The 20608-nt window shown below is 48.7% G+C and overlaps 1 protein-coding gene across 3 annotated transcripts in view; it reads left to right on the forward strand.

The window, feature by feature from the left end:
• Positions 1-16634, forward strand: part of CSNK1G1 (casein kinase 1, gamma 1) — a 104970-nt gene extending 88336 nt beyond the window's left edge. Inside the window, exons 10-15 of one of the 3 annotated variants that reach the window (XM_010571547.1) lie at positions 1439-1587; positions 3142-3246; positions 7131-7238; positions 10360-10466; positions 12849-12872; positions 15901-16634. In XM_010571547.1, coding sequence (XP_010569849.1) covers positions 1439-1587; positions 3142-3246; positions 7131-7238; positions 10360-10466; positions 12849-12872; positions 15901-15955 — 548 coding nt within the window. In that variant the 3' untranslated portion in view covers positions 15956-16634. Of the gene's footprint in view, positions 1-1438; positions 1588-3141; positions 3247-6572; positions 6644-7130; positions 7239-10359; positions 10467-12848; positions 12873-15900 lie in introns of those variants that run through there. The other 2 variants (XM_010571548.1, XM_010571549.1) reach the window with 2 other exon arrangements.
• The last annotated feature ends 3974 nt before the right edge of the window (positions 16635-20608 follow it).

A 20608-nucleotide genomic window follows, 5' to 3' on the forward strand; every position in this document is an offset into this window, starting at 1 on the left:
AGTTCCAAGCAGAACAGCTTCAGGTTGGCCATTCTCGGCTTTTTCCCCCAATACTCCTTCCTCAGAGCTCGGTCACACCTGCAGGTCTCGGCTAAAGGGAGATGAGAGAATTTATTTCTGTTCCTTGCTCACCTGAAACCTGTTGGTTGTCCACCTTTCAGAGATAGTAGCAGGAAGAGGGGATTACCTTTCTTCTCCTTTTTTTTCCTGTTTTACCTCCATGTGACATGGAAGCTGCAAGCCACAGACAGAATTAAGTATCGATAAGCAATGCTGTTCTTATTTTTATTAGCTAAAGGCAAAAACCATGCTGGTGTATCAGTCGTACTGCAGTACACAGACTCACGCCTTGTACTGAGCTCTGCTCAAACATTCTACCTTGGCTTAGGTGTGAGCCAAGGGAGAGCTGGGAAGGGGCAGGACATGAGTTACCAGGGCTCAGTTCTCTGTGCATGCGAAGTACGACCCAGATGCAGGAAAGCAATTAATTAGCTTAATATCTAACACTGTTCTGTGTGTGCCAGGTAAATTAACATTGGACCCTCCCCTTCTAAGTCTTGTTTTGAATATTCAAGGCTATGACTGATGTAATGACGCTGGACAGCACAGTACTTTGTGCAGCCAGACCCTAGTTGTTGCTGGAGCTCAGGGGTGCCATGAGGTGCCCACCAACATCTCTTGCTTTCCTTCCCCAGATGAAATCACTGTGGCTGTTTTAAATGTCTGTATAAGCAGATATACATGTGAGCATCCTGTTGGCAGGTTCAGTGAGTTGGCATTTATTGTACAGTGTGTTTTAGCGTTTGTTTTTATACAAATGTATAGAATAAAACTAGCTGTGGAACTCAGATTTCAGGTGGAGCAGCAGCTCTCTGGAGCAGAGGTGGGACTTCCATCTTTCCTTGAGAAGTGTTTGAATTGATTTGCATTGTGGACTATTACTAAAAACCACTACTTTTATAGGAAAAGCTAGAGGTAGCACTGGCAGACCAGACAATTCTCTCACAGCGTGTCGCTCAATGCTAAAACACAGATCTTAATTTATAACAACTCATTCAGAAGATTCAGAATAAAAGCAGACTATTACTAGACTCTGGGCAGGGCAAGAGGGCTCTGGAAAGCTAAGTGAGATTCATCTAGCAATAAAAGACTGTTGACTAGGTCACTGAGGGTGAAGACTTGTTGGACATCCTCAGCTTCTGTTAATCCGCATGGCTCAGCTGAACTTAGCAGAGCCTGAACAACTCACGTCACTGGTCATCTGGCCCTCAGCCCAACTTTAAGCATCAACTTTGAGCCTAGTGCCATGGGAAAGCCTTGCTGGAGTTAATTGAAAAGCATATTTCCAGTGTGTGTGTTGGCTCTGAGAGGCTTGTAAGTGACGAAGCTCATGTGCGAGCAGAACTGACGCTGCTACTTTTTTCCCCTTTTCCAACAGAGGAGATGGCCACGTACCTCCGTTATGTTCGGCGATTAGACTTCTTTGAGAGACCAGACTACGATTATTTAAGAACCATCTTCACAGAGCTGTTTGAAAAGAAAGGCTACACCTTTGACTACGCCTATGACTGGGTCGGCAGGCCAATTGTAAGTTGTCCCTGCAAAATGCAGTGCCTTACCTTCCAGGTGCTGCTTCCCCACCACCTGGCTCTTTGTTCCTGATAATCCCAATTAATGCTGGTGAGCTTAGGATCAAATCTTTCACTTCTGTTCTCTAGCTAACATGGGCTCAACATAGTGAGATGTCCTGACATTATGTTCAGGGGGTTCTTGCAGTGCCTTGAAGTTCCCCTAAGGCACACAGGGCCCCTTCCCACCTCTTTGGGCTTGCCCTGGTGAGGCATTCAAGCCTGATTTTCCTACTTGTGGCAATGAACATGACCAGGCTTAATTTCCTCTAGTCTAGCACAGGATTTGAGACCAATGTCTAAAGACATCCATCTCAAAGCAGGAGGGCGTACTTGCTACCTCAGCACTGAACGGTGGAAGACCTCCTTAATGGTCGAGTTCTCATCAAGACATATGGGAGAGCTAGGCAGGGCTCTGATGAATGCTCAGTGAATAATAACAGCAAACCAGTTCTGCGCTCAAAAGATCTTGGGGTTTACCCTACTCTGGAGGCTGAACCAGCTCTTTATAGCACATGGCAAGGAAATGTGGGAGTAACCAAACTCTATTTAGCAGTTCCATGACACCAGGTGGACCATAATCATGATCTCATTGCATTGCTTCTATTATCAAAAGCCATTTATACTCAAGCCGACCTTGGCCAAAAGATATGTCATGGGGCAATCTGGTAGAAAAGTCTAAAGCTCTTCCGCTGGCTGCCTGTCGCTTGTGTTTTGTGTCATTCTGCTGATAGCATTCTTGCTAATGGCCAGTCACCACACACTGGCAATGGCAAAGGCATCTGTAAATTAATTGTCACTCGTGCCAGATCAAATGCCTTCAGTACTAAACTTGGTACTGTTGCCGGTGATTTACCATCCCAACTATATTTAGCTTTACCAATGTTTACTGTGCCCAAAACAATTCATCTTCATAAGAAATCATTCCCTTTGTGAATCATGATTTTTCTCCTCATTTTTGTTTAACTACAAAAGCAATTGATAAAAAGCACCTTGTAAGACAAGCGTGCTATTGCTGACAACTGCAGTGGTTGCTATGGAGATTCTGATGTTGTGAGCAGGGATTATGACTTTGGTGAGAATAGAGCAGATGAAGCTTTAATTTTAACACATCCTGTTTCTATGCAAGCATGATTTTTAAAAGTGACAAGACGATGAGATGAGGAAAACAAGTCTGTATATTTTCAGTTGTAATAATCCTATGTGAGACTCATTAGGTGTGGTGTGACACCGATACAGATATCTAACTATATCTTTTAAATTAATTTTTATACAAGATGTTTGGTGCTGGTGTCCAGCATCAAATCCCATACCCATCAAATCACGGGGATTTTATAGCCCTGGCTGTAATTTTCCTTGGTTATTGTCAGTACCTTTGGGCAGTGTTTTGACGGTTTCCTGCTTCTACCCGATGGGAGCTAGCCTGTCAAGTTAGGTTTGTGCATGCATGTATTGAGAGAGCTAGCAGCATCTTCAGCATTGGCTTCATCCTAACAAATGCCTTGTTTTCCAGCCTACTCCAGTAGGATCTGTTCACGTAGATTCTGGGACGTCCGCAATAACAAGAGACAGCCATGTCCATAGGGATCGACCATCGCAGCAGGCCCTTCGCAATCAGGTGCGTTGCTCGCAACTACTTCAGCAATGCCACATTGTTTGGCACCTGTCTGAATTCCTCTTGGATCGGAGAAGCAGAAGCTGTACACCATTAGAGGTGTCTGGGGCTGATTCTTGCCTTGGTCATGGCAAGCACAATTCCTGCTGAATATAGAGACTGTGATTTGAGCAGAATTTTGTCAAAGCAACAGGTTGCTGAAATACTGTATCAGCCAGTGGAATTCCTCGGGTTTGTGAACCAAATGGAGTACAATTTGGAGTGGGTCATTTTTCTGTAGTTTGTGGGTAAGCTGTTTAAGTCAACAATCCAGCCTGGTCAGACTACCTGACCTGTCTGGCCAACAATGTTCTTTTGGGTGCTTTTACTCACAGCACATGGACCGTGGTGTAGACCAACAGTTGTGGCGATGGCAGCATGCCCCCAGGTGCCCTATTCCGATAGACCGTGCGGCTGCAGTAAGGATGTGTGTGTCCCATGTATGCGCAATATATCCTTCTCAGGGTGTCCAGTTCACGGCGTGAGTGTTGCAGAGCATAAAGGACTGTCAGGGTAGGGTCCTTTGGGGAGGCTGGGCATCGTGGTCCAGATGAACTGCCAGTTTTTGAATTTGAATTTCCTCATGTTTTCCTTTCTAGTTGTAATATTTTGTTGGTGTTGAGAGTTTGGATTTTCTGTATTAACAGAACTGATCAGAAGTTCAGTAGATCTCCAACTGCCGGCTCCTAGCTAGAGCTGTTGGTGCTCTTACTTCCCAGTGAGTGGTTCTGGGCTCGCTCTGCTCCTCTAACTGCTGTGTGCCGTTCTAGCTCCTTGTCTGCTGTCTTTGCTCCCACTCAGCTTGCACAAGCTGGGGTTCGTGGGTGCAGAATCGAGTGTGAGATGTAATAACCTGTCTGGGCTCAGCTTTCCTTGTTCCATACAGCTGGGCTCTGAATGGTAGAACAGCTAACGTAGACTAGAATACATCTCAAACCATCAGCTACAATCAGGATGAATACCCCTTGTTAGAAGCGTTGCTTGTAGGAAGCTGGATTGTTTGAATCACGTGTGCAGTACTGTATTTATGCATGCTGATTAGTGTGGACTGGTTTGTGAGTACTAGTAAAATAATCTGCTTTAACATATTGCCTGATTAATGCATTAACCCCCCCTTTTTTGGGTGGCAGTCTCTAGTGGTCCGCTTTGACAACAGACCTTCACGCTGTGTACGTATGAGGCATCTTGTTTCCTTTAATGGACAATGACGCCTGGCTTCATTTTCAAGCATGTTATTTCACAAATTATAGTACGTAGCCCAAAGAAATCTGTCCTAGTCCCAAAATATTATGCAGGCAGCCTTCAGTCCTTATTCTTCTGAGCCTCACAACTAGTCTTGATGCTGTATTGCATAGCAGCTTTTGTCACCTATTTTGTCCACCTAAACGTTACTTAGGATGCTGAATTATTAAATATTCCAGTATGCAGAGAAAATCAGTTTCTTCTCACCAAAACATAAACAGCTCTCTTCCAAGGGATGTTCCTTTTAAGTATTGAGCAAACCATTTCTCTAAAGGAAAAAAGTAGAAAAAATAAACATCTAGAGCAGTGAATTGGAGGCCTGGGTTTGGGTCAAGTGACTGCCTTGATCTCCAGATTTAATTGCCTTATTTTTTCCCCAGGTATAATAACTGCAGATTCTCTTTTATAATATTTGGTTGCCACTAAAGACACTGATGAGAGAGTGATTTCCTTTTTGTAGCTTTTTCTTCTAGGAAGTGAAGATACTTAACTATCCAAGATGGGTGAGCCCTTCCCCCTCTGTCTTTAGATGCCAGTCTTGTCTTGTAATTTGGTAGCTGGTAGGAAGGTGATGAGTGTTAATGGGAACTTGATGCTCTCAAATTTCACGGGCATCACTTCCTCAGTGTCACAGCTTGGGTTGCGATTTGGGCGGCTCAGCTCAAGCCTACTACAAAACCAGCTTGTCACGTACTTGGCTGTAGAGCTAAAAGAGAAAAGATCTCTCTCTTGTGGCTACCAGAGTCTTTCCTAGAAACTGCTTCCAGGCTCCTAGGCAGCAGCTTGCTTCTCCTAACGTTGACATAGCATGGTACTCCTTCATCACCTGGGCTAGCCAAGCGACCTGATGGCATAGTGCTTTGGAAGAAGCAGCACTCAAGATCTGTCTTCTACTAGCTTTTAAAACCTGCATTTAAATTCTACAGTTGTTCATTATCTTGTGACTTCCAGCCATTAAAAAAATATTCCAAGGGAAGTGCTTCTCCTTTGAATGTCACCAAGTACAAAAAGGGTAAGCAGCATCTCAAGCTGACAGGAAGAACACGTAATAAGAAGATTTAAGAGGATGAGCCTGGACAAAACCACCTCTAGGGAAATAGTACCTATGAACTAGATTTGTTGGGTGCTTAGAAGGAGGAGCAGCACCGTGGCTTACTCCAGGAGGGAGTCGGAGGTCACATGCAAAGGGAATGATAGTGAATGTTTTATGAAATCCCAGGAGACATCTTTTTTTATTCTCTTACTTTTTGCACGTGCTCCTGCTCTAGTTGAGTGACAATTTACTAGTAAGTGTTGAAGTTTATTCAAAGGTTTCTTGAGTCTTTCTCTGCTTGTAGTCTTTGGGGTTTTTTTTTCCTTTTTTTTACTGTGGCACTAAGCCCTGTGGCTTCTCTTGCTCTGACTAGGGCTCAGGCTCATCATCCATGGCTGCAGGGAGTAACACAAAGTAGTGCTGAGGAAAGGCAGGGCCTGTGCACCTCTCTTTGGTTAGCTACTTCAGCTTCACTGCTGATAACCTGGTGTTTATTTGCTTCAGCCTCTTGTTTCCTGGCCAGGTCCACAGTGTCTCTGTTAAGCATCCCTCCTGCCAGGTGCATGTGCACTGGGGGGAACTCTGCTGCTCTGCCCTCTCTTCTTTCAAACTTGTGCTTCAGCTTTGAAACATTTGCTTAAATTTTTATACGTTCTCCAGGGATAGACCTTTTAAATATGTCTCATCAGTCACTTCAGGCTTGATGATGTCCTCAGCTGTTGGCCTGAGGCCAGCACAGATCTACCTGTTTGTCCTACACTTTCCACTCTTGGGAAGCGTTCCTCTTGCTGGTTGGTTGGCTTTAGGTGCGCTAAGATCCTCTCCTAGGTCTTAGGTGAATGCTGGATGTGTTGTCATCAAAACGGGGTGACCTGTAAGGAGTTTCACATGCAAGCACAAAGTGGTTCTTCTAATAAAACAAACAAAATTCTAATAATTAAATTGCATAAAGTTTGCATCTGTTGGGGATAAAGAAGAAACTGTTAGCAAAAGTTTCTTATCTACTTTTCTGCAGAAAACCAAAAAGCCACCAACCCTCTCTCCAGTCAAGCAGGTGTGGTGGATGTTTCCTTCTGCACTGTACAGGTGAATCAGTGTGTGGAACTGGCTTTTGGTGAAATAAAATGTGGCTTTGTTTTATGTTGCAAATTTGAGTTTAAAAATATGTATTTTAGGCAGGTCGAGCTTGTGTATCCAGTCTTGCTGCCATGCCAAGTGCTCTGGTGCGTGTGACCTGACAGACATAAGTTAACATACTGTCAGTGTGTTTATTTCTATGCTGAAACCCATGGAAATGAAGCCGTGTAAAATAACTTCCTGAATAGATCTGAGCTTTCTCTTCATTTAGCAGCTAGAGGAGAAGAAATCCACTCCTGCAGTGGATTACTGCAGAGACCGCTGAAGTAAAGTATGAGGTGCACTTGGTAAAGAGAAATTTTAGCCCAGCTAAAAGTTTAAATGCCTTGCTTTTTGCAAAGAAACTAACTCACTAACAAACACCCTTTTATTTCTTCCCCTCATTCACCTTTTGCCCTCTCTTCTGTTTCTCTCGTGCTTCTCAATTTGTGAGCAGGCATCATCAGATCGCCGAGGGGAGTGGGAGATCCAGCCAAGCCGGCAGACTAATACGTCGTACTTGACATCTCATTTGGCTGCAGATCGGCACGGAGGATCAGTACAGGTACCTCTTCCTCCTGATATGTACAGCCCTGATGCAAGAATTTGTGTTAAATCCCCTGAATTCTCCTCAAACTGCAGTAACATCGTGGTCAGGAGAGCCATTTCACAAGCCAGTTTGGTCCTGTCCTGTACATAACGCTCAAGCCATGGTTTTGTGGAACCCAAGCTGTGGTGGCCAACATCCTTGCTGTTACCATTTCAGTGAAGCTTTTCCTCTGAGAGCTATTTTGAACTCAGAGTTGTCAAAGGGAACACAGAAAGGAGTGTATAATAGCAGGTCTGTTCTATAAAGCACCCCTCTATCCCCATCTTGGGGATGCTCTTAGGTAGCAAGAAGCAGCTGAAAGAGGGTTTGTTGCATATAAACCCCATTAGTGTTAGGAAAACAGTTGAGCTGTTCTAGTTCAGGCTTGATAGGTGAGGTTCTGGTTGAATTCCTCGTGCTTAATGGAAATCTAGGAGTGTCACACTGGAGAAATGCACAGGGGATGGCTGGTACGAGCAGGCTGTCCAGCCACTTCTCCCTCCAGATGGAGGGAACACAGGCTGAACTGTCACTGCAGCGTGTGGTGACCCTGTTCTCTTGCTCCCCAGTGCATTTGCATTTTAGTTATGGATCCAGTGGCAGAGCAGCACCAGTGTAAGGGCGTGGTGGCTGCAAGTTGGATCTCTGGGTGACTGCACTGTGGAAGGTGGATGAGCAGAGGATGCACAACAGTGCCAGACAGCATTAAAGGTGGCACTACAGCTGAGTTTTTAAATTCCTGAAAAGACTGCTTCTGTTTATGAAACCATGCCTACCTCTGGCTGTTACTCAGGCTCGCTAAGGAAGTTTCTTGCGCTACTGTCAGACTAAGATGGCTGGATGCACTAGAGAGAAGATGCGAGAGTCATTCAAGCAAAGAAGAACTGTCTAATAGTGCTGGCAAGGTGAACTCTTTGGCAGAGGTTTGCCTGCGAGAGCTGGCTCTAGTGCCACACACACCACTTTGAAAATTGGCTCTGGTGAAATGGGAATTAGTGCCTAGAGTGGGACAGCGCTGAGCTGAGGTGACAGGTAGTGCAAGATGCCCCTGAGTGAAATACAGATTAGGTTGAAATTTTTACTTATTCCCGATACTTTGTTGGATTCAGTGGTTTTTTGGCTTGATTATCAGCATTCCTTTTTTCATTTAAAGATATTTTACGAAGTAGCAGAGAAACTGAAAGATAAGGAGGAAACTAGTGGATGTATAGCTCTGATCTCAGACATGAGCAGACAGTAAAATGGAGAAGTGTCAAGGTCAGGTTGGACAGGGCTTTGAGCAACCTGGTCTAGTGAAAGATGTCCCTGCCCATGGCAGGGGGGTTGGACTAGATGATCTGTAAAGGTCCTTTGCAACCCAAACCATTCTGTGATTCTATGAATTCAGCACTCAGTAAGTACAGAGCAGGTGTGTTTATTCATGTTTTTTTATGTAAGGGGAATAGTTTCCTTGAACAAAGCCAGCGTGAGCTGTGTCTCCCCACAAACAGCGCTCTGCCAGAGTAGCTACAGCAATAATGCAGTCCTAGTCTGAATTTGACTGGGAAGGTTACCTACCTGAGCAGTTTACAAGCCTATATGTGCCACCGTAAGCATTAAAATTCTGCTTATCTGCAGCCAAGAACAGGAAATCTTCTGCTGTGCACGGCTGTTGGGCTGCAGATGCTTAAGTTGTTTCTCAACAGATGCTCCAGCTCATGCTGAACCCTTGGGAGGTCAGTAGCTTCGAGTGGCCATTTCCTTTAAGGCAATGGTTGAATTTGCCACATCAAAATGAAGTGGTGGCACATAAAAAAAGAGGAGGAAAATCAAAGCCTTTTGTAAAATGAAATTTAACAAGTAGCTGAAGAAAGTGTGGGAAGATCACTGGGAATAGCACAATTAAGTGCTAGTGTTTTGCAAAGTTGTGTGGGAAGCGTGGGGGTCTGGAGAACCTGGGTGGGCCCACAGTGTGATGAGTCTGGGAAGGGGTGTGTGAAGAGAACCCAAGGGGTTGTCACTGGAGGAGAGCTCTGAAAACCGCATGAGCCGAGTCCTGACCTGACTTGGCAGAGACTGGCCATGGGACTTAATCTGGAGGAACAGCAGTTGCTGGTAGAACTGAAGTATTCAAAACGATCATGGATAGATGCACTTAATAGTGAAGGGACATCTGCTTCAATGGCTTCCTTCCCTTCATCTCTGGTGGTTAGGTCATACAGAGCCACTAGGAATACTGGGTAGCACCTTAACCTCCCCCATGGGAGATACCTCCTTTTACCTTGTAGAAAGGCGAAGAGGTGGAGTGGGAGGGGAACCATGCATCGTTACAGCTCTGGACACAGGAGCAGCTCTAGGTGTTCACAGCAACATGTAGGAGCCTGTCCTAACTTCCAGATGGAGTGCGGAAGGGCCAGCCAAACTTCGGTTCCATACAGGCTTCTTTGGCAGTTGTCGTGGCAATAGAGCAATGATGAATTATCCAGAAAATAATGTGCTTTCCTGGCAAATGCAGAGCTGCTGGCAGCTGGGGAATCTGGATGGTCATACCCATAATGGAAATGCTGAAGCAAGCCATAATGTCAGCTGTGAAGCAAAAGGAGATGAGAGACCATATCAGTAGCTTTTGGGTGAGGACATAATTCCAGAAACTGGCTGTGTAAGGGGTGAGACACTGGTGGCTCTTGAGTGACTCCTTCCCATGGTATTGGCAGGCAAGAGGACTGAGTCGCTTGCCTGTAAAAGTGTCAGGAGAAAACAATCAACATAATACAGTTTGTGTGTGTATATAGGGCTGTCCACTAGTCTTCACACTAGTGGCCGCGCCTCCCAAAGACAAGACAACCTGTGCTGGGCACAGGAGTGTGAGTTAGTGAACACAGACACAGTCTCTTGCCTGCTGTTCTGCTTGGGATGAGCCAGCTGGTCTCTCCAAACCAGGCACACGATTCAAAGGCATCCAAGGAATCTGACAGTGTGCTAAGAGGGTGCAAAGAGACAGGAGCAAACAGTAGTTATTCCACAGATTTCCCATTCCCACAGCATCCCTTGTCCAGGCGGGTGGAGATCCATCACATGCATGGGGACTTCATTAACTGGGTATTCATTTGTGTTTCAGGTGGTTAGCTCGACCAACGGGGAGCTGAACGTGGATGACCCGACGGGGGCACACTCCAATGCGCCAATAACAGCACAGGCGGAGGTGGAGGTGGTGGAGGAAGCTAAGTACGTTTGCTTTACAACAGGCTTTCCACTGGTGTGGTCATTAATCCTCCTCCTGGGAAACGAGTGAGGATGTTTACCTGCGGTGAAGTACTCGATGCTCGTGTCCCATGCCCTTTTCCTTGCATATTGCTGCTTTTGTGCATGGTGCCTTCAGTGCTGCTGCTGCTGCTTCTTTTTTACACTTGTCATGGCTGGAGAACATAACTCTTACTCAGAGCATGTATTGCAAGATAGACAGTAGCACAAATACCAAAATAATGTGAATAGATTTCAGGAATCCCGGTGAGCATCCCTGTTCCAAAAGGAGAACATGCTGTACTCTTGTGCTGAGAGTGTAGGAGTAGCTTGAGCACAGCTCAGTGAAGAGATTGTTGGTCTGAAAGTTAACACTTTATTTCTGGCTGCAAGAAGTGGATGCCAGGTATCCACAATGGTCCTAAAGTAACTCTTGCAGGGACTGGTAGCTCTTTCTGTGAATTCTCTTAGTCCAGCCCAACGGAAGCTGAGCGAGAGAAACCAGAAGCAGCCCTCCTGCTTGTGGGGAAGAGCGTGCTCCCTCTGAGCTGACCTCTCCTCCGTAGCTTGTGGTCAAGAGTGAGAACCGATATACGAAGTTGCTGCTTTGACCATTTCAGCCTCCTTTGCACACGTGCTGCATCTGGCACAATCATGTCACCTTTTGCATGATCCTTAATGTGGGACCCTCTCGCTGCCTCTGAACTAGACCAGGACCCTAGCAGGTCACAGTGTAATCCTGACACTCCCTGTGTGAGGGGTAAATTAGGCCCCGGGGCTGCCTTTGAACTGGTCGGTGCTGTGAAGTTGACCAACTGCCTGGTTATAATTTGACTGGATGACACTGGTGTCACTTGTCCCACTTTGTTTGTCTCAGCCTTTGTGGGAACTTCTGTTAGGAATGGCTTGTGGGAGGGCGAAGAGGAAAACTGGCAGGCGCGAGAAAGGGTGTGTTGTTGGAAAAGGTCCCTAGGTATGCGTCAGTCTGAAGCCAGTGCTGGTCATCCTGAAGGTCTTCTGTCTGTTCCTCTGTCCCTTGGGAAGCACTTGTGCGTGATCTTGCTTGCTGGTAGCTGGCCTAGGCATGATCCTGGCAGCAATGTGCCTGAGCAACAGATAAACTTTCTCCTCCCAGCCAAAGCAGCAAGCCTTGGTTTTGGTGCAAGCTCCTCATCAAGTATGGCGGGGTGGAGGAGATCTTGAGGTGCAACTTGCGGATTGGGCAATATTCCTCTTAGATATGGGTAGTGTGGCCTGCAGAGACCACCAGTTTGGCATCACAGGCTCTGTCTTGGTCAGACTGAAGTGGGTCCCCCTCGGGCATGTGGCTTGGGGTTGCTCCTAGGGTGGGGCAAATTGCCACCCTTAACAGTCCTCAATACAGCAACCCAATGCAAGGAAAAGCCAGCTTTTAAGATGGGATGACCTTCAGCCTGTGTTTCTACAGCGCCTTGTTCAGCGAGGCCAGGGTCCAGACCCCACATCTGTGTACAGGGGAGATGTCACGACAGGTGAAAAGGAGTGTGCAAGAGCCGTGTTGCCCAAGCCATGCCTCGCAGTGCATGGGACTGTTCTGTCTCTCTCCAGCCCTTGTTTGTGTGGTCCCAAATTGGTTTTGGAGGTGCTGGGAAGCAGAGCATAAGCTGCTTTGCACTGACAGGTTTGGGGTCTCTTGTAATTCCCAAGTGTAGTCCGCTTTGTTCCTCTCACCACAGAGAGAGCTGGCTTCATCTTCCCTTGCATCTATGATCATAAATCCCCTGTTATATGAGGAGGGCAAAGGACTTTTGGATTCTGCTCTGCAGTAAAGTGGGACAGAAAGAGCTAGAAGGAGCTGGAGCTGGGGCTTTGTGTTTTGAGACGAGATGCAATAGCAGAAAGGTCTTTCCCTGGCACTCCCGGCAGGCAGAGGAGCTGTGCAATGCTTCTGCTTTGGGGTGTGCTGGAGATAAAACTCTTGACCCAGCCATGGGTTTTGCTAAAGGGCAGGTCCCAGGCGTAGATCCGTGATCTGGCCCTTCTGCCGCTGGAGCTGCAGGGGACAAGAGCATATTCCTCTCCTGGTGGCCCAGAGCCTCTTTCTGATCCCAGCCCCAGAGAAGAACCTCATGGGGCCGCTGCCTTCATGGAAAAAAGGGGGTGTTTGTCGGAGGCCTCGAGACTCCGGAGAACATGGCAGTTCTCAGTGGCGCCATGGCAAGGGTAGAGGTGGTGTGAGGGCTGGGGGGCGGGCGGTGGGCAGGCATGGTGTGTGTCTGCCAGTCTGCACTGCATGTTTGCATGGCTGCAGTGACATGCTTTCATCCCACCTCTGTGAACTAATTGCTCTTTCTTCCTTTCTGTGTTTTTTCTCTACACTCTCTGTAGCTGCCTGAAAATGCTCAACTTGTGGTGAGTCCCTCTCTCCAGTCCACATGCAAGGGGGAGCGGACCAGACTAGACTGGGGTTGGCAAAATCAAACCAACCAAACCCTAAAAAGGCACAAAGTCAAAGCCAACCCAGAGCTGTTTTGATTTTAGGACCATGCTGAGGACCACATGCAATATTGGGGAGGGTGTGGGCTATGTCTGAGCGGCCACATTAGGCTGAGCAATTTGGCTGATCTCTGAACCGATGGATGCAAAAGACAGATTTTAATCCTTTTCTATTCGGCTTACCATCTCCCTCAAACTGTTACGTCCGTGAGCAGATGATGTCTAATGGAGTTGGGCAGAGTCGGGAGCAGTCTTGCCAAGCATCTTGCAGGAATTCCTCACGCAGACAGTTACGAAGGGAAAACCCTGCACTGGATATCAAGGGGAGGGGGCTAGTCACTTCCTGGGAGAGTTTCCTCTGAAGAAGCACGGGCCAGGGCGTGTGTCGTTAGAGAGGATGGAAAGACATGGCCGTGGAGTCCTCGTTAGTGACAGAGCCCCAGCTAAAGCCTCTGCTTGGAGAGGGTGGATGGGAGATGGCTGCTTTCCAAAAACACTGCAGTTGCCAGCTGAGGGTGCAGGTGAACAGGCCTCTCCAGGAAAGAAGGGGTGGAGGGGTTGGGATTAGCATTGCTTCAAGCCAAGCTCAGGCATATGTAAGGTTTTATCGGGGTTTTGTAGTGTCCCAGTCTCAAGGTGTCCCATGGAGGTGTTCCCTCCCTCCTTGTCCCTTGGGGAAACCATGTAACCAGTAAGCAGAGGACCAAGTGGAGACTTGGATGAGGAGTTTGTAGGTCCCAGGGAGGGCTGATGGGTGGGAATCGCTATGGAGCGAGGTGACAAAGCCCATGTGCAGTGAGGAATGTCCTTGTTGGATGGGAGACTGACCGCCTCTGCCCAGCTCTCCATAGGCATTGCCTCCAATACCTCTGGCATCTCTGGCTTCTCTGTATGTCGTAGTCTGGGGCTGTTCTCTTGGGCATTGTCTGCATGCAGAGAGATCACGTTCTGTAATTGTCAGCCTGCCTTATTCTTTTATTTTGGTGTTTTGCCTCTGCCTGTCTGAACTGCCAGGACTTCCTTTCCTGAACCCTTCCCTGGACCTCTGAGTAACAGCCTAAAAAGACAGTCATAAGGAAAACCAGCCAGAAGTTAGTCAGCTCCCTTTGTTTGGTGCCCAAGGAAACAAGTGCTGCTCAGCCCTCTTCTTCCCTTACCCGCTGCATGCGAAATCATAACTTGTGCATTTTCCATCCTCTCTCCCCATAACATCCTCCCCCTTACTCACCATTGCCCAAGTCATGAAGGAAGGTGGCTGCTGTGGGAGAAAAATACTGTGACAGGTTAAAGCAGGAGAGGATGGCAGGTGGTGCAGGACAATAAAATCCAAGCCCAGTCCTGGGGTGGGGGGGTTAAATGTGCCAGTCGTGCGCAGGAGCCTGGGTTGGGTGGTGCTTCAGACTGCATGCTGCAAACATCAGGCTAGGTGGGTAGTGATGGAGTTGTCACAGGTCACTCAGCCCGTGTTCCTGCAAGGACAAGTACTTCGTGTTTTTCATCTCACCTCTGAACTGAGCCTGTTTAGGAACCTAAAGACAAATAGTGGACATTAAACTTCCCTTGGCCCTTAGTCCATGCAGGCCAGAGGAACAAGTGGTGGGAGGTGGCCCTCCTCTTGTTGTGGTTGTTTGAGATCTCCATGTTGTAGGGGGTTTTGATCTCCCCAGCAGATTATCTGTGCTGGCAGGCTTGGCTCATGGGGGGCTGGTGGTCACCCATTGCTTTTGCACCCCATAGTAAGGCTTGTGCATCCAGGGGGTGCGAGTGAGAACAAATCTGTTCCTCTAGCTCTGAGAGGACAGAAGTGTAATGCTGACATTTCAGAGCCACGAAGGACCCAATGGAAAATAATTTGGAGAAGTTGTTACAGCGTTTTTGAACGCTTTTTGTCTGGCTGTTGGTAAAAGATGCTTGTAGGAAAAAATGGTCTTTGCATACTCACATCTGCTCTTGCTGCTTAGCCAGGCACGCCTTCCACCAGCCTGAAAAAGCAGTCTTTCAGCATCACCTGGGCTTCTCTGGAGATGGCTGCAACAGCAGAAGGAGAAAGACATGTAGGTCAGGAGCAGAACTCGCACAGAACACACTTCTGTGCAGAGGATTCCTGACAGTGGGCTGAGGATAGAAAGGTAGATATGCCTTAAATGCCAAGTAATTCTGTAGGAAGCCAGCAGGACCAGAAAACCTGGGCGACTGCTTTCAGTGTATCCCACAAGTGAAACCACCACTCTTCACGGTTCAGCTGGGATGGGCGTTTTTCTCCCCACCTCAGCCTCCACTATCCATCCTTCTTGCTTCCCCTAATCCCCGGGTGCTGTGCACCTCCCTCGCATCGGATGGGGGAAGAAGCAGGGGTTCTGCATACCGGCACTGAATGATTTATCCAAGGTGGAAGCTCTGGTTATCATGAAAGGTTCAGTAAAGAAACCTGGTCCCTGAGCCGAGATCTCTTTGGAACTTGTCTTTTTAGTGAACGGTAGTGAAAACCATGTGTCTTGTAGCTGGGAAGAGCAGCCAGGGCTCACAGTCCCAGTCCACTTCCTCCAGGATTCGGACAGAGGGAGTGGAGCATCTGGATCCTTGGTTTACTTCCTTTCCCAGATGGCTCCTTTTGTTCCTGCCCCAGTCGAGCCTTGGGAGGGAGACAGCCCAGCGCTCAGGGGCTGCAGCCCACTGTCACCCACAGCCTTTGGGCAGTGGGACCCCACACGGTGTGGCTAACTTGCCTTTGCTGGTCTACCAGTCTGGGCTGGTGGTGTCAACCATCCACCAGCATCTGCTGACCTTGCTGACTGTCCCGCAGGACAGCAGGTCTGTCTGGGCCTTGGGCCAGGCGCACGGAGGTGCTGTTGCATGCAGCTGAGCAGAGGGAAGCCCGGGGTGGTGGTGAACCTTCTTGGGGTGCTGGGCGCGGGGCTAACTCGCCTTGTCCTTTGTGCCCCAGGTGCTGCTGCTTCTTTAAGAGGAAACGGAAGAAGACGGCTCAGCGTCACAAGTGACCGGTGCCTCCTGGGCCTTGCAGGAACCACCACGCCTGCAGCTCCTGCCCTGTCTCACTGGAAGGGGCTTCTCTTTAGGGGGGAGGAGGAGGCATAGGAGGAAGAGAGAAAAAAAAAAAAAGTGACATTTTAAACCAAAAAGAGAAGAAAACGTTCCAAAACAAACCACTCTGAGGTGGATCTGCTGAATGGTCTCCCTCGTTCACTCCAAGCCTGAAGCTCCTTTTGGGACCAGGACTGTGGCTGGCTCAGGTCTTGGTCGCCCTGGGAGGGGGGCTGGCTGGCTGACCCTCCTTCCCGTTGTTTACGGCGAAGGCATCGTTCACACAAACCTGAGGACTGTGCTTAGTTCCTGCTCACTTTCCTCCCCTCCCTCCCCTGCGCTCTCTGCTCCTCCGTCCTCCTCCCTCCTTAATTACGTGAAGAAATACCGTAGGCTCGATTGGCTGTCGAGAGGGCAGGAGGATGCAGTGCAGGCAGGAGAGTTGTGTGGGAGAAGGGCCTGACTGCTGCAGCAGTAAGAGACCAGTTCCCTTTTTGGCTCCTTGGGAACAGTTACACTGTAATGTGCAAGCTGTGAGAAATTTGCAATCTACTGTTCCAGTTAGGCTTTTTTTCCGGCTCCCTTGACACCTCCCTCCTCTGACGGTAACAGAGCAATGTGGATTGTTTTAAAGAAGCTGACGTCGTTGCACTTTTTATTATTTTTAGCATTTACAGATGCACATTGTATCTGTGGATCTCTGCATGGCCACGCGGTGCCAGCGCAGACAGACATTCAGCTGGGAAGATGGTGGGATGCAAAGAATGCTCTCGAGTGGGGATGTTGACAACATCCGCACAACCCTCGTGCCAGTCTGGGGTTCCCGACGCCCGCCTTGGGCCATGCGCTGAGGAAAGCATACTTGAATTTTCAATCACCCTTTCTAGCTGCCAGTGAATGTCCCTACCATGGTTTCCTACACCGTGCCTGACCCAACTGGCTGGGAGACGCAGGGCTGTAGCCTGGTGTTGGCAGGAGGGAGCAGCATCAGCTTTGCTGAGCTGGAGGAGTTTGCACTGGCTTAAGAGGTAGGACCTGGATTAAGGTAAATGGGAGGCAGCTGTTTCCCAAAGCGTAGGCGTTTCTCGGTGTGGGCAACTGGGCAGCCTTCTCAAATCCCTCCGGCAGGGTGGTTGTGAACATGTACCCTCTGTGAGAAAATATTAGCAGGAGCAAAGCTTCCCCAGCAGGTAAGAGGATACTTCGCTGCCTTAACACTGATTTCATCTCCAGATGGTCAGATAGGTTTGACTGGAATAGCCTTCACATCCTCTCTGCAAGCGTGGGTCTGGGGCACGTGGGGCACCATCCCACCCCACAGAAGCCACAGTTCTCATGCACCGCTTTTGAGCCAAACCAATAGCTAGCAAAGGGCTTGGGGTGCTTTGCACACATGTAAAAAAAAAAAAAAAAAAAAAATCTTGTGTCCAGCTGCAGTGTCTCCAAACTCGGAGGAGGCCGAGGCTGCCTGGGGGTTACCGTAGGCGTGGCAGGGCTGTTGGAGAACTGGAGCAGCTTTTGGGGAGGTTGTGAATAGGTTCCTTATACTTTGTCTTTCCACGTGTGACACCTTGACCAGGCTGGGACTGTTCACTTGAGGGACTTTGCTTGTCATAAACTCGGGCTTGGCTCACCCCCAAAATCCTGGAGAGCACGAAGGGAGGAAAGGGAGAGACTAGATCTCATTATCTTTTATTTTTTTTAATGATGATCTGCATAGCTTGGAGTTCATGGAGTGGCACTCCCAGGAGGTTCGGTTCCCCTGGCTGGGCAGAAGCGGGCTTAGAGGGCAGGAGATCATCCTGGACAGGGAGCTTCTGGGCTTGCTCTTCATGCATCCCTAAAGCAGGCAGATGCTGGTGTGGTGCCAGGGCACAAAAGCCTTGCTTCCTTGCCGGGATCCCCGTAGGGCATCTCTTCGCCATTCTCCGTTGCGTTCTCTCCACGCCTTATCCCAATGAGCACGGCTGAGGTGCAGAGCTCTTCGCTTGCACGCCCACCAGGAGATGTGTGCACCCACCTTCTCGTTCTGCAAAGCGCTTTCCTCGAGCCATACCATGGGCTGGGGCAGGAAGGGGACCGCTTACTTCCTGCAGGCATGTCCCAGGGCGCTTTGCCCTCTTGTCCCCTCCTGCCAGAGGGAGGACAGGGACCATGGCCACATTCCACCCTTCTCTTTTTGAACTCCTCTGCTGCCTGTGGCTCCCAGAAGCCCGGTGTCTCCGGCACAGGCGTTCACCTCTCTGCTGTAGGAAACCATGGTTTGGCGTCTTGGGAGGGGGGGAAAGGGGCACAGGCGCTCCCTGTGGAGCGGTCCTGCCCGCTGCAGATGGAGCCGGGCCCTGAGACACTTCTGTTGCTGCCCTCCCAAGCCCCACTAAGTGCCTGTCACCAGAACTCAGTTCCTTCTGCATCTCCTGCCGTGTTTGGTCATTCCTCGCTGCCTCCGGTCAAGGAGCAGCTTGTAGTTGCAGCATATGTAAGTGTTTGCAGGGTGAGGGAGGGCGGGGGGAAAAGGGGCCATCTCAAGAGTTTTTGTTCTTAAATGTTTTTTTGTTTTGTTTTTTTTTTAAAGTGAATGTATTTGATTGTTTAGAAACTTTCCTGACCTTGTTTTTAAGTGGGTTGGTTTGAAAGCTATTTCATGGTGACCCACTACCGCTTCTCTCTGGAGATACGATGTTCTTTTAATCCTACGATGATGTGTTTGTAGGGGAGGACTGTCCCCCCACGGCATGCTGGTAATGCTCACTTGTACCAAGCCCTCTTGCACTATAATCGTACGTTGGACTCTTCAAAAGGGCAAAGATGTGGGGTGGCTTTTTTAAAAAAAGAAAAGGAAAATAAAGCAGGTTAACAGCAAGTGCTGTGCTTGAGGAAACCGCTGTCCCCAGGGAGCTCAGAGGTGACTAGGAGACAAGCCAGACTGAGCCAACCATGCTGTGGTAGGAAGAAGGGCATTAAGCCTACCTGGGCAAACTCTCCTCTCCTCGCTAGAAGTCGTTAGCAGCTGGGAGACCCCAAAGGGTGCGAGGGGAGGGCTCTTGGGCCCGTGCGGCGGGGGGCACCCGGCGCTGTGCTGGCCTCCCCAGTGTGGCTCTCCCACGGTGTGGCCCACCAGCGTTGCGATGCAGTCTTCTGAGGTATCAAGTGAGATGATTATTTTTTTTTTTTTTTTCAATAAAACATTGCACTGCTGCATTGTTCTCCATGAATAGATGTATTTATTACCTCTTCCTGACAACATTGCATTTTTTCTTTTGCTTCTGTTGGGCACTCTTGGTAGCCTCTTGTGAGAAGCTCTGAGTCCTCCCTTGAGTGCATGATGCACGGTGTGGGATCTTCTGGGACTTTCTCAACACTTTGTGCTTTACAGCCATGGGCGGTTCAGCCCCGTAGAGCTTGGCCAAGGCATGGCGGCACCGATTTCTCTTCTCCCTGTGCCTGCACGTTCCCGCCTCAAGCACCCTGGGTAGCAAAATGGCTAAACCATTGATTACTTGGAACACAAAGATCTGAAGCACCCCAAAATATGCTGTCACGTAGTTCCTGCATCTCTGGAACAGCAGCTACATCTGCTACTGTAGGCGTCAAGCGTGCCATCCCCAAGTGGAAGGGCACTGCATATGCCAGTCTGCTGGCCAGGACACACTGAGGGGCTTCAGCTCCAGCCGCAGTAACCACCAGCCAAATCCCTTGGCACACACTGTGCTGGCAGCCGTGCCCGCAGAGGAAGGTGGCAACAATGCAGGCCCAACCGTTGCTGCCTCGAGTGCTGCCTTCCTCTGCGCCTCTGTCCACTTACCGGGATCTTATGTAGAAAGGAGCAGCACTGTCCTGCTTCCATGGAATCGACTGCCAGGATCACAAGGTTTTCCAGCATGCAAGTAGCTGCTGCTTATTCTCAGTACAGAGAAAAGCATTAAAGGAGATGCCACCTATTAGCCAAACATAGCATCTTTTAAAAGCAGCTTTTGCTCTATCTAGTCAGGGAGAGCATCTGCAGCATAACTCCCGCTCTTGGAAACTGCTTCACACTGGGATCTTTGTTGGGATGCTTTTTTCTCCTTGCGTTTCCCAGCCTTAAACATAGTATTTTTAGCATGAACTTTCATTTCCCGTTCCCAAAAATTAGTCTTGGCACACTTGTGCTCTGAGAAGGAAGACAAACCTCAAGCTTGCTTTCTCTGGCCCTTGGAAACATGCATGTCCTCCAGGCAGTTCTGTCAGAGGTGTGTATGCTAGGTGATTAACACTGACCAAGATCTATTTGAGTAGACATTAAAAAAAAAAGGTAATTCCCACGTATTCAACTAACTCCAGTATTTGTGAACAACTGTGCTAAGCTAGAGATCGGCGCCTGCAAAATGGCAAACAGTGCTGTGCACTTTCAGCCTTGCCGCATCTGGTATTTAAGAGAAATTTGGGCCTCTCCGAATAAGACCTCTCTCACGTGCCTTTCTTGAGCTTTATCACGCAGCCTCGCCTGCTCCTCAGTCTTGCCCAGGAAAGAAAGGAAGGGAGCAAGCCCCAGCAGCCCCTCTCCCCATTGTACCCTTGCGAGGGGTACCTCAGGACAAGGCTCCATCTTTGCAGCGGGCGGAGGGGGG

The sequence above is a fragment of the Haliaeetus leucocephalus genome, unplaced genomic scaffold (assembly GCF_000737465.1).
Source record: "Haliaeetus leucocephalus isolate CR32 unplaced genomic scaffold, Haliaeetus_leucocephalus-4.0 Scaffold339, whole genome shotgun sequence".
Classification (NCBI taxonomy): Eukaryota; Metazoa; Chordata; class Aves; order Accipitriformes; family Accipitridae; genus Haliaeetus; species Haliaeetus leucocephalus.